The 17,506-nt window shown below is 44.1% G+C and overlaps 1 protein-coding gene across 5 annotated transcripts in view; it reads right to left on the bottom strand.

The window, feature by feature from the left end:
* CTDSPL (CTD small phosphatase like) overlaps nt 1-7,192 on the bottom strand; it is an 80,964-nt gene extending 73,772 nt beyond the window's left edge. Inside the window, exon 1 of one of the 5 annotated variants that reach the window (XM_039726504.1) lies at nt 6,597-7,192. In XM_039726504.1, the coding sequence (XP_039582438.1) occupies nt 6,597-6,672 (76 nt within the window). In that variant the 5' untranslated portion in view covers nt 6,673-7,192. The remainder of the gene's footprint in view (nt 1-6,596) is intronic. The other 4 variants (XM_039726501.1, XM_039726499.1, XM_039726503.1 and 1 more) reach the window with 4 other exon arrangements.
* Nucleotides 7,193-17,506: the final 10,314 nt, after the last annotated feature.

Below are 17,506 nucleotides of genomic sequence, written 5' to 3'. Positions count from 1 at the left end.
AATAAGTGGCACTTTGCAAGTGATCATTTTGATAACAGGCTGAATAAAGCCTACAAGCTTTAGAACAGGACTTTCTCTGCTCATTCGCTTAAAGTTGATATTTTTACTGCCTCTATCTGTGCTACACAGTAGCAGCTGGCACTGAAAGGACTGAACTGTATAAGACTCTTTAGATTTTTTGTTTCTTTTCTTACAGCAAACATTCCAGAAATACAAAAAAAAGGCCAAAATTATACCATGGCAGAGCACGTGGAACATATTTTCACTCAGATCTATTTAGATGTTACTTATGCTTTCCATATTCATCCCATCCATGTCCGTTTCATGCCTCAACCTCTCCAAGTAAAAATAAAACAAGCTCCCCTCAAACTCCAGCAAAAGCAGAATTTACAGAAGATTAACATTTCCAACGTGAAACTCTAGAAAGTGTCTGTGATGACATTAAAGCACAAAAGGCTCCTCCTCTGTGCCTGCCTGCAGCTCTGGGAGGTCAGCAAATCATTTAAACCCAGTGAGATGTTTGAGCTGAGCGCTGGAAACAGAGCTTAGACCAGGAACATCCACTACAACCTTCTCATGGAGATTTAGGAGACTTTGCTGAATATCTCTGGGAGATTTTTCCAGCCAGGTTTCCACTGCTGAGAGGCACAAGATGGTTTACAATCCTCACCAGCAATCCAGATGTGATCTTTATAAACATCTAAACAGGCTTGGCCCGTTGCAGCTGTATCAGCCCTTCTCCTGTTTCAGCTTGGAAGATTCCAGCCCTTTCTGGAAATTATTCTGAGCTGGGATAAAGGGACAGACAAAATCACCCCAATGTGTGGGCAGAGACCCTCAGACTTGATCAGGGGAGCCCCCACTGCCCAAGAGTGCTCAGGGCAGGCAGCAGAATATTCCCTGTCCCACCAGCAGCCTCTGCCTGGGCTCCACAGCCTCCAAGGGCAGGATTTCATTCCCTGCTCCATCCCCCAAACAGGCTGGAGCACTCTGGCACCCCTCTGCTCCTTCCTGGTCCTCCACACATCCACATTCCTCTGCCCTCCCAGCAAGATATATCCCCCAGGCAGGGAGGAGAAAGAGGGATGAGCCACATTTTCCCTTTCTGATTCACACAGTGGGCAAAACCTAAGCAAGAATGTAGGTAATTAGACCTGTCTTTGCTTTTCCTACTCTTTTTTTTTTTTTCAAAGAAAATGTTAGCTCTTGTTGACAGAAAAACTTCAAATTGTCTAATGCTCTGTTGGCTGGGCATGAGAAATGGACAAATTCAACCCCTAAGTTGTCATTTCCATAGCCAGGATTGCCTGAAACTGGATTTTGAATTGAAAACGTAACACTGAGCCCCAACCATGGCGGTCATTGCCAACAATTCAAAATTCAAAAAGTATCAAAAGTACACTTGTTTACAGAGAGAAGAGCTAAGATTTGACATATACATAAAATTGTGGGATAGATCTAATTTGCAACCATTTTGATGTTGGAATGGTGACTTTTACAGGACAGTCAAGCTCATAAATTAATCATTCCATGATGGGAAAGCAAACTTCCCACAGTCAAACCTATCTATGAGGGCAACAGGAACGTCCTTCACAACAATGACCAAGTCAGGGAGTTTCATTTCTCCTGGCCTTTTGCCTTCTCAGCATTTCAGTTTTTATCCCTTTAAAGAAACACAAATGGGGCCGTTATCCAGAGGCTTATTTGGAATGTTCAGCTTAAACTCTGAAAGCTGAAGCGTGGCATCGACCACACTGCGTTTTACTGATTGTGTCAGAAAGTGCTATTTGCATTTCTGAATACTGAATTAACAAAATGTAGGTCAACTTTGTTGGGTTTCTATTTTTTTTTTTTAAAGGCAAGTTAAACTTCTGAACACTTCAGTTAAATCCACTGAAACCAGTATGAATTCCAGGTGACAACAAGCACTGTGAAGAAATGATCACACTGCAGGTTACAGACTGACTGAATATTTGATATTCAGATTATCATTCCCATCTGCCAGTGCACTTCTGCCTGTTAGCTGTGACCCTAAATCAAATCTTGGGTTACTACAGGTTACTACAGTCCCCCTGGAACATAAAACCTACTGTATGGCTACTCTGGTTTCATATAACAACTATGTCATTAGTTAATGATTTAAAATTTTACCCTCTGCAAGCAATTCACATTCCAGTGGACTGTTGGAGTGGTTTCAACATCTTTTTTTTTCCCTCCCCTTTAAATGCTACTTTAGTGTTAAAATTCTGAAGTCAATATTATAAAAATCTGTTGAGACAATGTCTCAGGATCATTAACATATGTTCAAGTGTTTGAGCACTCTGAATCCTGGTGATGTAATGGCAAAAAAGTACATTCAAAATATTTTCAGCTATATTCAAAATGGTTTTTTTATTGAAGACACAAAGACACTTATTTTGGCTTTTAACTTGAGATCTTCAGAAATCCTTATTTAAAATTATAATGAGTATTGCTCTCATTGCTGGTTTTTTCCAACTCTGTTTGAAAGAAAAGAAGGTAAAGTTTGTGAAAACATCCCCAGAGACTCACTCACACTGTGATTTAAAAAAAACTCTAATGGTTCAGGTTCCATTGTGAACCTTTTTCATATAATTTATTGCAGAAGACAATTCACATCTGCAGGGATACTAAAACATTTTGTTACTCTAAATAACTGAAAATAGACACTCAGCTGACAGGAAAATTTTAGAGAAGTCAGGAAAGATGTAGCTGAAGACAGAAAACAAACCACCACAGCCTGAAGGAGGGACCTGAAGTACTGGACTGTTTTTTACTACTATTGAACCTGGCACTTGGAAACAGCCAAGAATCTGCATCATTTATGAGGATCAAATTAATGCAGACAGGTAAAAAAGGGAAATTCATTTCTTTGGACTGAATGCCTGCTGCCCATCCATGATCACACTCCCAACATGACACTCAGAGCAGCTCTGTCAGCACTGCTCAGTTTTCCATACATTTAACAATACAGATTTTACATTAGAGGTCTGTGAGTAATATGAATTAATACAAATTTAAAAATAAATTAACCGGTTGATTTTATCTGTACTGATTCATAAAGATCCAGACTTTCACTTTTTCTTCATACTTTTTATTTATATTTTTCTTAGTTGCTCACATTCACCCCAATTAAAAAACCCCTCCTTTTCACATACTTAGGTCTCCATTTTAGCTTCAAGTTTGTTAATGTTCCCAATTTCCAGAAGTGCCAGATGACCACAACATAAAACATTCTGCAAAGAACTATTCTTCTGTTACTTAAAAAACTAACAGAGAATTGAATTCTCTGCAAATTTAGTGTCCAAAGCATTTCCAGGCACCCACGAATCACCTCCAGTTGGGAGAATCGAAGTTCCTATTTCCCAGAACTAATTTAACAACACAAATACAACACAAAATCCTCCAGCAGCACCACAGGCATTTGAGAACATTACAAACATAATAATAATAAAATATGATTGTAGCAAACCTTCCATGCTCAGCTTTCATCTTGACAGACAACTAAATCCAGTGCACCACCATGTGGCAACATATTAGGGAATGGTTCACATACCAAGACCTGGTTTTTTTCCACCTTCAAAATTTTTTGCTATTTCTTAAAAAATAAATGTTAACAAATCCTTCTTAGTGTTTAAAAGATCCCCCTTAACAAGCTGCCACAGCTTCACTCATCTCAAAGGCTGTTTTTTAATACATCTGGACTAGCAAGAAAAAGCTTGAGCATTTTTATTTGTAAAACACATTATTTACCTAAAAACACAACTGCCCCAGGACCAGAGAACCAGCTCTGTTTCTTGCCAACCTCGCTCCCTCGCACAGGAGAAATCTGGCAAAAGCCTATACTGCACATCTAATTCCTCTTAAAACATAAATACATTTAAAATAAATAAATCAAGCTAAATGCTGGTCTCACATCTGATTAAAAGCTTTAAAAAAATCTTGGGAAAAAATCAAAACCTTAAAGGTATACACATGCATTATTTAGCAGCTGCTCAGTTACTCTGGAACTGCCTCTCTCCAGCTGAACAAGAAAATAATTTTTTTTTTCCACAAGAAACACCAACACAAGGTCTCAAAAACCCTGATTCCCAAAGCCAACACATGCCACTTAGTACCCTGGAATTTACTTCTGCAGCCAAATCCTGAACTCAGATTAAAAAAAAAAAAAACAGCTTTTCATTAAACTGAACAGCCTTGCCTCACACAGCACAGTGCTGCTGCATTTCACCTTATCACAGAATTCCAGAATTCAGCCTCAGCTGATTCTGGATTTCATGAAACAGAGAGTTAATTCCTCATGCCTTAACACATTTGTGAGCCATTTTGTACCAGTACCCTGAACCAGCAGCAGAGACTCAGCACAGCCTCCTGCTAGGAGCTTTATCTGGACTCCCCATCTCCGCTCCGGGCTCTCTCTCTCGAAGCTCACTGGACCTAAAGGCTCTGCTAAAACCGCTCTGAAATCTGACAGAAATTTGGGTGAGGATGTGCAGCCACGCCAGGGAGGCGGGCAGAGACACGGCTTCCCACAAGCTCCCTACCTCCAGCACGGGGAAAACCTGTCGTGGAAGAGGTTGGAGCAAGCAGCGCTCTCCTTCCAGAGCCCAGGACGGACAGACCCGCGGATCTCCTGCTGCGAAAGTTGCTCTGGAGGGATGTGAAAGTCTTACCACAGAGCTCATCGTCAATCCAACCACGTTTAAAAAAAAACACACCCCAAAAGCTGAAAAAAAATGGTAATTCACCTCCTGCTTGAAGATGACGCTGGAGTTTCCTCATCTCCAACTCCAGGTCCCCTCCTTCCCCTCTCCCCCAGCCCAGCCCTGCTAACACGAAGCCTGAAAAGCTCCTTCTCTGCTAAGAAGACCATCACGATTTTCTGCCAAAGACAAACCAATAGCAAGAACACAATGCACATTATGCAAGTTACTGCAGAGTTATGCAAGTTAGATGCATATTTTCACTCGCTCTGCCGAGGACTCCGAAGCCACTTGTTTGATGTGGATGCCTACTCTTATTCCGAGCTGTCAAATCTTCCTCTGCTTGTCTCAACTGGCTTTTTTACACCAAAATTTCAAGCAGTTGCCACGGATATTAACAAAGCCCTTCCATTACATACAATAATCTAAGCTATTAAAGCCACAACATCTGAGCACAGTATCACATATGTCTACCCCAAAACAGGTCTTAGGAGGAGTGGTAGGCAGAGCACAGCACCTTATTTACTGCAGATACCCCACACTCCACATTGCCAAAGCATCAAAAATCTCCTGAGCCAAACCAGGCCTCGTGGTGAAAGTACCACCTCACAAGCAAAAGGAATCAGAGAGTTACATAAACGCTCCTATGCCGAAAATAAATAATTTTTTGTTCAAACGCCCCCCAAAACTGATGGTTTGGGGTTTTTTGGTTTTTTTTTAATCTACCTCCATATTTCTGCAGTCTGCACTAGTGAAGCAAGAAGACACAGATTTCATGTATGGCCTTACAGTCAAAAGTGACTGGGAGCAACTTCTCCAACAATACAGGAGCCCTCACTATTTCCAAGATGAGCCACACAAAAATAAAAAGCTTTTTGGGCACCAAATCCACCAGTTCCAGTGGGAGATTTACCAATCTACCATTTTAGATGACTGCTCAGAGATCTGACCGTACCTACCAAGGAACATGGAGACATAACTCTTTAATTCTAATTTCTGCCCTTTCTCCCCTATTTACCAGCACTGCCTGTAACAAAGCATAAAAGTGACATCCAAATAACTTCCTAAAGCCATGAACAAGCCCCCAAAACTTGAAGCCCTCCTGCTCACCCACCAGACACAAGAACACAACCACTTACAGCCCCAAGAGTGCTCCAAGCTTCCAAAAGCAAACAAGGTTAAAGGCACTCATCAACATCCAGACTTTGGAGGGAAGCAGCTCCTTCGGCCAGGCTGGATTCCTCTCATTTGGGAGTAAAACCCAGTCCAAGTGTGATGCCTTACGCAAGCAACAACTATTTATCTAAGGAGTTAAACAGAGCCTGCTTTTACAAGCAGCCTGTGTCTCTTTCTGAGAAGCACAAGTAACCTCCAACAAACACGAAAGCTGCACAGATTCTGGAATGGGAGGCAGGGAGGAATAGATGAAAGAAATCTGGTTTGAAAAAAAAAATGGAGAGAAGAATTTAAAATCTTTCCAGCGGATATTTCAAAACCTTCCAACACACCCAGCACAGGTATCCCTTTCCTGAAGCAGGGCACTAACTTCACAGTGACCACCTTAAGAAGTTACCTCCCCAAACCGCACAGAACAAGAGTATTTTTTAAAATGACTGAGGAAATTAGGTTTTTAAACACTTTTAACAAGTTCTCAGCTGTATCCAACAAGCAGTTTCAGAGACCCTTCACACAAATACCTTCATCACATGAAAAAAAAAACAACACAACCAGCCCAAACCCAACAAGCCCTCCTCTATTCCCAGCAGCCTAGAGAGGATTATACGGCCACTGAAGAATGCGAGTTGTTACTACGTGCATTTTAAAACAGAGGAGGAGGGGAAAAAAAATCATGGAGAAAGATAGAAAGCAGCTCACCTTTATCCTGAGTGCAGGACAGGATCTCCTCCTCTTTGGGGTTAGTCACCTGGGTGATAATGGACGGGTTGTCCATGGAAACAGAGTGAGATTCCACCTGGCTATTTCCCTCTCAGAGGCAGGCTTGTGTGCGGGGGGGTGGCGGTGGTGGGGGGGGAGCGGGTTTGTTTGTTTGTTTTAAAGAAAATGAATCAAGGCGCGGGTTTGTATTTGAAAAAAAAAACCCTAAAACAAAAAACAAAAAACCCAAAACAACCAAAACCTCAACAAGCAACAGCTCCAGGAGCGAAACCGAGGGGAAGGGGGTGGGAACGACGCCAAACGCGATGCCACCGCGGCCTCCTGCCGGCGCCAACTCCGCACGGCGAAGGGGGGGGAGAAAAGGAGCGCGAATCCCCCCCCCCTTAAAAAAAAAAAAAAAAAAAAAAAAAAAAAAAAAAAAAGGCGAATTAATCCAATTCACCCTTCCGGGAAGCCCGCCGAGCGCTTCCCCCCGAGCCCCCGCCGCCTCCCGAGGCGGGGGAAGAGCCCCCGTCCCCGCGCTCCGCGCCTCCCCCCGCGGCCTCACGCCGCCCCCCGCGCCCACCTGAGCCGCCCCTGCAGCTTAGCGGAGGGCGGGGCCGGGGAGCCGTGAGGGCGCGGGGCGGGCCCGGCCGCCATTTCCCGCCTCGGGCTGCGCGGGAAAAAATAAATCACGGCGTCGGAATTGTTTGGGTGGGAAAAGGGATGTGGGGTTGGTGGGTGCGAGCTGTGGGTCAGCGCCGCTGTGTCAGCCGCCGAGTGCCACGTGAGGGCTTTCCTCAAGCACCTCCCGGGACGGTGATTCCACCACCTCTCTGGGGCGTCCTACGTCTATCAACTTTTCTGTGAAGGAATTGTTCCTAATGTCCAACCTAAGCCTCCTGTCAGGAGTTGTGCAAAGCCACAAGGTCACCCCTGATCCCCCTTTTCTCCAGGCTGAGCCTCTTCCCGGCTCCCTCAGCCTCCCCTGGTGCTCCAGAGCCTTCCCAGCTCCATTCCCATCTCTGGATCTGAGTGTTAATGGATTCATGAACAGATATAAGCCATCTATTAGAAGACGTGTGGAGTGTAGTCTTTTTACAGGTGTCTGTAAGGTGTATTTTTCAGAAGCAAGTGTGCAGCTCAAATCACAGAATCACTCCATTTGGAAGTGCCCACAGTGGGTCACCTGGTCCCATGTCCCTGCTCCAGCAGAGAGGACCCCAGCAGAGCACAGGGTTGTGTCTGGATGGTTCTGGAATATCCCCACACCCTCTCTGGACAATCTGTTCAGGGCTCGGTCACCGCACAAAAAGAAGTTCTGCCTCATGTTCAGGGGGAACTTCCTGGGATCATTCCTGTCCATTCCTCTGGTGCCATTGCTGGACCCCACAGAGCAGGGTCTGGTCCCTGCTCCGAGCCCTCCCTGCGGATGCTGAGGGACATTGGTGAGGTCCCCTCAGTGCATTCTCTCAAGGCTGAACAGCCCCAGCTCCCTCAGCTTTTCCTCATAAAAGAGTCCATCAATCTTCCTGGACCCACCCCAGGGGCTCCATGTCCCTCTTGTACTGCAGAGGTGCCGATGGCAGGCTTGGCTGCTTCTGTCACAGCAAATACCCTCTGTCTTGTTCCTAAAAGGCATGTCTGGCTCTCCAGGAATTCCCAGAGCTGCTGTTTGCTGGTGCATGAGGATATAAATTATGGTGTACCTGTCCTGCTCCCACCCTCCTCGGTACCTGCCATTAGCCAGGGCCTTGGGCCCAGTGATGGGGAAAGTACATGGGGAAACCCACCCCAAATAATGGCTCTTGTGGGGCTGCCAGAGTGTAAAACCAGGAGAAAACCTTTTAAAAAACATGGTGGTGTATTTTACATAAATAAAGAATTGTAACCTCCTTTACCTCCTAGAAAAAAAACCAAAACCCTAATGTATATTCAAGCCTCTATTGTAACCTTGCTACACTAAAGATAGGTATAATTTTATTATTAATAAAATAAATGGGAAAATCCTTCTGTAGCCAGCAGAGACCCGGGCAACATGAATTTTAGTAATGTCTGTTACAATGATCTTCTTTTTGTACTAAAACAGGAAACCACTGACCATTTGCATTAGAAAATATTTATAAATTTATCTATGAGCAGTTTTGCCTGACAGTATCAAAACCATGGCATTGGCTCCCCATCCCTGCCAGTGTCCAAGGCCAGGTTGGACAGGGCTTGGAGTAACCTGGGGCAGTGGAAGGTGTCCCTGCCCATGACAGGAGGGTGGAACTGGGTGATCTTTAAGGTCCCTCCCAATCCCCGTTCTGGGATTCTGCGATTCCTTTCAGCTGCCAAGCTGGGTTGCAGAAATGACCATTTTGTTTAATTCCAGCAATTTAACCAGCTGCTTTTGTTGCAGCTCTTCCTCGCTGTGAAAGAGAACTATGGGCCCAGCCTTGAGGAATTTCTGCTCTGCAGCAGTGCCACATCCAGATTCTGGAGAAAATGACTTAACAGCTCGGGGGCCTTGTTTCATTCCTGCAGTCAACAGATTTAAACATTTTGCTGCGAGCCTTCAAATCACTGTGTTTTGGGTTTTTTTGGTTTTTTTTCAATGTAGAAAAAGCCATTCCAAATCTACCTGTTCTTTCTGTCTCCAAAACTAACACTCCCTACAGAGCAGTACAGGCAGAGATACCTGTATTGCAGGTTTCTGGGACTCGTATTTTAGGTTTTCCTGTCCTGCTCCTATGACAAACACTCGCATGGGGAGTGAGCGCGATGCCACTGCTTGCATTGCATCCAGCTGTGCAAGTTCCAACCTGCTCCTTGGCTTTGGCTTCTCCAGACAGGAGTCTTGCAGTTACAAACAGTCCCTCACAGGCTGGATCGGGCACAGAGGAGCAGGAGTTGGTACATGTTGGCTGGTGGAATTAGCCCTGCTGCCTGTGAAGGCTGGGAGCTGCTGCTCCTGAGCTATTATGCAGCTTTATCACAGCCCTGGTTATGTTGTAACCCTGCAAGTGCTTGATCTTTTACCCGCCCAGGCACTGCAGGCATTTTTAATTATCTGAGGGTTCATTTGCATAGGAGCTTTTGCTGAAACAATAAATTCATACCTCTGTTATTATCTGGTATGAGTTTCTGTATCAATATTTATATTTGGGTAAAAACCAAAGAAGCTTCCTGCTACCATTAAGACAAAAGAATTGCTTCAGACCAAGTTCAGGAGTCAGCCAGCACTAAGAACACCTTCCCCTTCTTTGCCAGGAAAGGGAAATTGTAATGTGTGGTGGGAGAACAAGCATTCCAATGCCTCTTTTCTATGCAGGGATGAGGAGGCAGAAACATCTTGTCGGATGAAAAGCACGTTTTGCAAGGCTTGACAAATACAATGTTCACCTCGAGCCAATGCGGTCTGTGTGATTTTAACGCTGGTAAGATTGTTTCTGCACCTCATGTGGTAAAACTCCAGTCCAACAGCTCACTGTGTGTACATCTTCGTCAGGAATTTGGTATTTGCTTCAGTTTGGAGGGGGAACTGCTGTTTGTGGTGATATAAAAGGGGGAAGTAGGGTGAGAGGATGTGCCAGGAGGGGCTGTCTCTCCCCACGTCCCTTTGCTGCTGCCATGAAGCTCCCTCACCACTCCAGCCTAAGGTGAAAAGCAAAAAAAGCAGGATACTGGCAGCACACAAGGAGCTGTAGAAAGTCCACACTCCTGCAGGGTAGTGGGAAGCAGAATGGAAGCTGAGGAAACGCAGCTGTTCTTGTCCCAGCAGCACTGCTGTAACCTCGGAAACAGGTCCCTTCCCTGGCTGTGGGATCAGCCTCTCCCACCCCCACCACTCCCATCCCTGTGCCGGTTATGAGATAGATGTTACAGAATCAAGAGCAATCCATGTTGTATCCTTTGTGGCTTTACTTTGGGAACACTCTGAAGTGTGTACAGTATCTTCTGTCTGTGTTTCTTTGTGTGCTACACGAGCTAAATCCTAAATAATCCCACGGAACAAGGGAATGGTTTCATCTCCCTGTCACAGATCAGAGGTGGAGGTACAGACAAAGCAATACTTAGCAGGGAATTGCAGCACCAGCTAACAGGAGATCCAGGTTTTCATCATGACTTCTGACATTTGTCCTTGCTACTAAAATGTGTCCCTGTCTCAATGCCACAGGATGTTTTATAATGGGGGGCAGGGGGGGGTGTTTTTAGCAGAACTGTTCTACATTAAAAGGAAGCATTTATTTTCATTGGTATCAGCTCTGCGATGTCTTGACCCTGGGCCCACAATGGGAGTTTTATCCTTGACTTTAATGGGAGAACAATCAAGGTCTCGTGATATTACATCCTAAAGAAAGGAAAATACTGCAGTTTGTATCAATAAGATAAATGTCTCATACTTAGTGTAAGCAGCTATATTCTTGCAATAAATGGTTTATTAGATTGATTAAATGTCTTAACTTCACCTCAGCTATTAATCACTTTTGGCAGCTGTTTACTGCTTTGTATACTTTGAAGTAATGGACATTATTCCTTAATTATCTCATTGCAGCTCAGTCATTGTTTCCTAAATAGTGCCATTAGAATGGTAAATTGCAACAGTAAAACAATGTCAATAGGAAGTTATGAAGTTCCCATTTTATGATGCATTCATAAAATTCACTCAAAAATGTGGCCGTGATTTCCACACAGTGACCTATTTGCTATGACAGAAGAGATTCTGATAAGAAAAGAGTTGAGCTTTAAGTGTGCTGGGACTCTGCTTTTACCCAAGTAAAACACAGCATATTCCCTGTTGGAATATATGTGCATATCAGAATTTATTAAACTAGTGCTTGTTTGATCACTTTTGGTTTCACTGAGTGCTGTGAATTCTGAGGATTTCATGCCTTTGAATACAATGCATTTATTCCTGTGGAAAAAAAATGAGAAAACTCCGAGCAGTGCTGTCATTTAGATGTTACTATTGTCATTCCACAGAAGGATAAGAGAGAACCAAATCAATCAGAAGAAATGGCTGCTTTTAGTTTTATCTCCAGATCTGGCAGCAAGTCATAACGTAGCAGTTGTACAACAATTTCCATTCTGAGTCCCTTTTTCAGTCAGCTGTAACTGTCCTGAACTTTAACATTATGAGTTGTCTGTTTCAGGCTGAGTTGTTTGGGTGGAATCAGTATTACTGTCAATCTGAGAAAGAGTCATGAAACTGGCTTTCAAGTACTGTAACAGAAATTGTGTCTCTTCTTTCTCCCTAATAAAGGTTTTTAGGGAGAAAAATAACATTGGAAATTATGAGTTCTTGTGACTTTTTTTATTCTCCTGGGATTTTTACTGTGCACATGATAGAAAATGTAGTTCCTTACCTTGGGCTAAATTAGTGCTGAAGACAAGGTGAACAGTTTTTTTAACTAACATTAACAATTTATGTTTAATCCCAAATTTCCGTAGACTCCTAATCCAGAAGCTTTGATTAAGGAATCCAACTAAAATGAAGCCTGACTGTGCCAGATGTCAGACACCCCCAGGAGAAACGATGCCTGAAGAGTGTTCGACCCAGAGGGAAGCGAACATATAATTAAAATGCCTGGCTGTAATTTTGGTTCTGGGTTGAAGTCAGCTGGTGACCCACAGCTGGAAGGCTCTGAGGGCTCATCACCAGGTGACCTACAAATGACATATCCAGTTCTACCTAGCAAATGCTACACCTTCCAGCCTTGTCAAAGGCTGGTGAAAAGTCCCATTTATGTGCTCATTGCATCTTCTAGTTCATCTGGCCAAGCTTAAACTGTCTCCTGCTGCCCTAAGATGTTCCTCAACCTTTTGGAGCTGGAGGGGAGTTGCTGCCAGGATTCAGCTGGCAGAAACATTTGTAACAAAGCTCTCTCTCAGTCCAACCCAGGTGACTGAAGGCAGCAGGTTGAGTTCTTTAGCCCAAATAATTTGTCCTAGACCAGATCAGAGATTACTCTGACTCTTTCAAACTCCAGAAGCAATAGTACAGGGCCAAAACCCAACCATTTAGGAGGCAATAGCAACTTCAAGCAGTGCAACTACTTGTTTTTCTGCAGCCTTAGACCATATTAATGCTACAGAGAGGTGGTGGATGCCCCATCCCTTGAACATTCAAGGTCAGGTTGGATGGGGCTCTGAGCAACCTGATCTGGTTGAAGATGCCCCTGCCCATGGCAGGGGGGTTGTACTAAGTGACTTCTAAAGGTCTTTTTCAGCCCAAACCATTCCATGATTTTATAACCGTTTGATGTTGGTGAGAGATGAGAAGTGGAACATGTCAACAGTAGCAGGGCTTCACTTTTGATTGCTCTGCTGTTTCACTTGAGCACAAGAGTGGGACAGGATAAAAGGTGGCTTTGCCCTTATCTGGTTACCCATTGTGAGCACTCCGTTCTCCAGTATCCTGCTGCAGCATTCCTGCCAATACGGCTGCAGAGACTTGGTTTCCATTTCAGTTTCATTGGTTGTCAGAGAGTTTATCTGTGAAACAGATATAACAACAGCTAATCTCATGTTATGGTTCCGTGGCTGTTTATAACTCCTATTAATAGCAACTGTGGAAAGCCTGAGAGTGGATTTTATAAGGCACTGGGGTAACCAGTTACTGCACATTCCCCTGAGGCTACGTAGCATCAAGTGTAGCAGCTTGTCCTTTCCAGACTAGGTCATGATCATCTTAGCTCTGGCATTCCCTATCTTTTGGGGATTTGACTTCGTGCATGCTCTTGGTTATTCTTTCTGAGACATGATTTGGAAACAATTGATTTTGCTCTATGATTTATGCTTACAAAGATTCCAACTGATTTAAAGGAGGCTCCATAATTAGGCTCTACCTTGTGCACCAGCTCCAGTGAGGATTTCATAGCACTTAAAAGGGATTGACTGGACTTTCACTGGAGGGAAATAGGATGGGTCCATGGTGCTTTCGTAAGTCTTAGAGGTAAATATTTTCAAATGCTTCTAAATGTTCAGCATTCTCATTCCAACTGCTGGTACCCATTTTTAAAAGTGTTTTATCCCCCAAATGTGGGCAATATTCCTGTAATACCTGATTCAGTGAGGCATTGGCCATTGTCACGTATGAAACAGGACAACACCTTCTTACTGATAGGTACATGGTGGGGTTGCTGAGTTAATGAGAGCAGTGGTTGACACATGACACGTTAGTGACACAGTTGTGGTTTCCCATGAGGCACAGCAGACATGGGAAGGTTTTTGTCTACCGATTCTGGGGGAACCAGCTGATGAGCTGTGAGAAAGTCCTGGCTTTGTGGAGGATGAAACAGGATAAGAAAGTCATGACAAAGACCTGAAACAGCCCTCGGCAAGGACTTCAGGTCATCTCAGCACACGGGAGCAATAATTTATTCCAGGAGTCACTGCTGAAATCATTCGTGTGAGCTATGGAATAAAGCAATAGTATGAACAAAGGCAGTAGAATCTGGCCTAATTGAGAAACAGAAAAGGAGGAGTGAGGAACACGAAAGGTCTTGTAAGTTCAATGTCCTGTCATCTGAGTCAACTGATAGTCATGGTAAGTAGCCATCTAATTTATTTTTTAAAGGACTCCTCACAGGAAAAACCTGCTGACTGTCGGAAAAATAAAGTCAAAATGATTAAGAGTTGCAATGAGAAATTCTAGTCACTGCCTAATTCTGTGCCTTTCATTTCAAATTGCATAAATGGTAACTTAGCTTTTGGCCTCATGCCTCGAGAAGCACCTGAGAACTCATCATTGCATCATCATCGAGAGTCCATTGGCCTTTTAAAATTATGGGCTGGCTGTGGAAAGTGAAGTGGCCTGGTTGGTTAAGGCTGATACTAGACCCTACTAGCAGTGAGTGAGTACCACAAAAAATGCTGGCATGGAAACCACAGGCACTCTTTGAAGCCTTTGGAGCTATGATGCTTCCACTCGCACCATTCGTCTAACTGAAATTTCATTCACGTGGCTGCTAGTGGAACCTGAGAGTGTCAGGAATGTGAAAGAGCATTTTTCATGATGTGGTGTGGTCCGTGTGGCTGGAAGTAGAGAAATCAGAGTGAAAGTGGGGAGGTTTGAGTGAAGGAAAGAGGACAGATTTATGAAAGGTGTCTGTGAATTCTGTACACAAGCTATGAGGGGAAAGTGTAGATGGAGGAAATGGTAAGGCAGGGGAAAGGAAAATGGACTACAGAAAGAGGAGGAAATAGGAAATCCTTGACTAAAAACTCCTAAGGAATCTTGACATTTCAATCCTAGTGTCTTTCCCCTCAGAATTTCAAATGTAGGGTGGTCTTCAGCACCTGGTTGCTGGAGAGCTGCAAAGAAACCTGGTGACCTTTGTTGGGAAAAGGCACTTCAGATACTGGAAAAGCAGAGATTATTTAAAGGAGTTCTGTGGCTGTCCTTGGAAATAGTAATTTTGTCTTCTCCAATTGTCTCTTTTGCTGCCTGTGTAATAAAAAGGAATCCAGTTCTGAATGCACCAAGGACTCCATATAATTTTGCTTTCCTGAATATGTAAAGCAACACAGGTGCTGCTGCTTGACTGGTTTCTGGAGATTTCCAAAGCCAGAGGTACTGGCCACCCACCAATGGTTTGGAGCAATATCATCCACTTTTTACTGTAAAATTTGTGTTCCAGTAAAAAGGCCATGAAAAATGTTCCCTGATAAATATCTACAAATAACAGAAGTGTCTGAGCCTCAGGAAGAAGCACTTATGTAGGACGACCAGGATGAAATTGAGCTTAATAAAAATATTTGATTGTGAGATCAAGATAATTCAGTAATCCTGTCAAAACGAGCCTCATTGTGCTGGGTTCTGTACAAAACGTAGTAGGAAGTGACCCACAGCATAAAGAGCTACAGTTTTAAGTGTCAAAGGAAATATAATTTCCTGTGGAAAACTGAAACATAGAAAGAGTAATTGGACTGCAACTACACAGGGAATTTCTGGCAGGGTTGGGACTACCCAGTCTGCTCCTTCTCCTGTCTGAGGCTGAAGCTGCCCTTTACTAGCTTGAAAACCAACCTGGTAAAGGCACAGGAAGGGCTGTGGTGTGATAGGTGTGTACCCCTCCTGGGAGAGAGGCAGTGTCCATAATTCCTGGTCCTGTCCTCCAGCTGTGAGGAAGAGGATCCCTGTGGGGATCAGTGGGAGCTTGGCACTGTGAGCAGACACAAAGGGCTCAGGGAGTGTGCATGATGGCCTCACGCAGCCCCAGAGCAATTGTTTGTTAGGAAGGTGCCAAGGGTGAAAACGTAACCCATGCTGGGTCAGTGGGTCAGTGGGAAGCCTCCACTTGTTTATTTTTGGATTCGCCATGCCAGCAGGATCCCGCTGAACTGGGATTCGCACAGGAGCCATTCCCAACCTAAAGCCTGTCCCAAGCCACCAACTTCATGAGTGCCAGGGCTGTCATGCACGGCAAAGACGTGGCTGGAGTGGAAGCAAAGAGGTGCAGCACTCTCTGATGAAGATGTGTGGGCAGCAGGCCTGTCACAGCAACAGTGTTGAGTGCTCCAGAGACTGATATGCCCTGTTAATTCAATTAATTGCTTCTTCGGCTTGGTTGAGAGATCAGCCTGTGAAGTACAAATATCTCAAGCCAAACAATTTTTTCCTCGTCTGCTGTGGGTAAAGTGTTCTACACATGGCTGTCTGTCAAGTGTTCAGCTGCAGCACCTGCATTTTGATGTTCCCAGGTGATTTTCTCCAGGCTTCACAGGACAGCTATCCTACATCTCACTTCCCCTTGGGTCAGTAAATGAAATATTTTTCCTTGCATACTTGTGTTGTGTTCAGTTGGGGATATATTTGGTAACAAGTCAAACTGGTATTTAGAGACTGTGATAAAGCTGGAAAACAGCGTGGCAATGTGTTGGTCCAAGCATCCCTTGCAAGGCTTTGCCCCTGGCCAGTCATCCCACAGCTCCATGCAGCAGGAACATTCTCCAACACATTTGCATGCAGGGGAGGCTTTGAACAGCCTGAATTTTCCCCTTGGCTGAAGGCCCTGTGCAAGATCCACACACTGTTTAAGTTCTTTATGCATTAGCTTTTACCAGAATAGTTAAATAATTAAGACAGTCCGCTGGCCAATATACTGATAAATGAATTACTTGGGCTTCCATTGCCTGCTATTTATGTGACCATGTGGTTTGTTGTTTGCAAGTATTTAAACAGCTCCAGCTACAAGTGGGACTGGTAGAGTCATGAAGGGATGGTACTTTTTGGGAGAGTTGGGTTTTGACCTGGTGGGGACCCCAAGCTCTCTCCCTGAGGAGGGATTTGTGGCTCAGGGGTTGGGTTTTATTTGCAGGGTGCCTGGGCCTGAGACAAAACCAACAAGCAGCTCTTAGGACACCTGCTTGACCTGTACTGCTTTGATTTAAGGAAATTAAACTCTACCCCATAGAGAAAGAGCCGAAATCCTGCTGCTTTTGGGAATGTTATTTCAATGTACTTGTTCAGTGAGTTGGCCTGGTAGTTTACAATTCAGAAACCCCGGAGCACTTGTGAATTGTGAGGGAAGTACACTATTCATTATCTGCTGTCAGGCATTCATCATGCCAGCGTAAGCTTCAATCCTCTCATCAGGATGCAGAACATTACTTATGACCAGTCACAGGCCATGAATAATGGCTTAACGAAATGAACAGTTCTCCAGCAAATCAGACCCAGGTTTGTTAATCAAAACTATTCAGATCCAGATTCTGGCACCCCCTCAAACACTCTGAATAACCTACCCCCAATGCACCCTCTTACCCTCTTTGGTTTTAATTGTATTTATAGTTTAGCAAACTCTTTTTTTTTTTTTTTTAAATCTGGCTGACCTCACCCAACAGGCTCACAGAAAAAGCTGAAGTTTGCCTGCACCAAAATAAGTAGTTCTTGTCTCATTTTGCACTTGCACTTGCTGTAGAAA

Source organism: Passer montanus, unplaced genomic scaffold (genome assembly GCF_014805655.1).
Source record: "Passer montanus isolate IOZ18808 unplaced genomic scaffold, ASM1480565v1 scaffold59, whole genome shotgun sequence".
Taxonomy (NCBI): Eukaryota; Metazoa; Chordata; class Aves; order Passeriformes; family Passeridae; genus Passer; species Passer montanus.
This window is presented reverse-complemented; position numbering and strand designations above follow the sequence as displayed.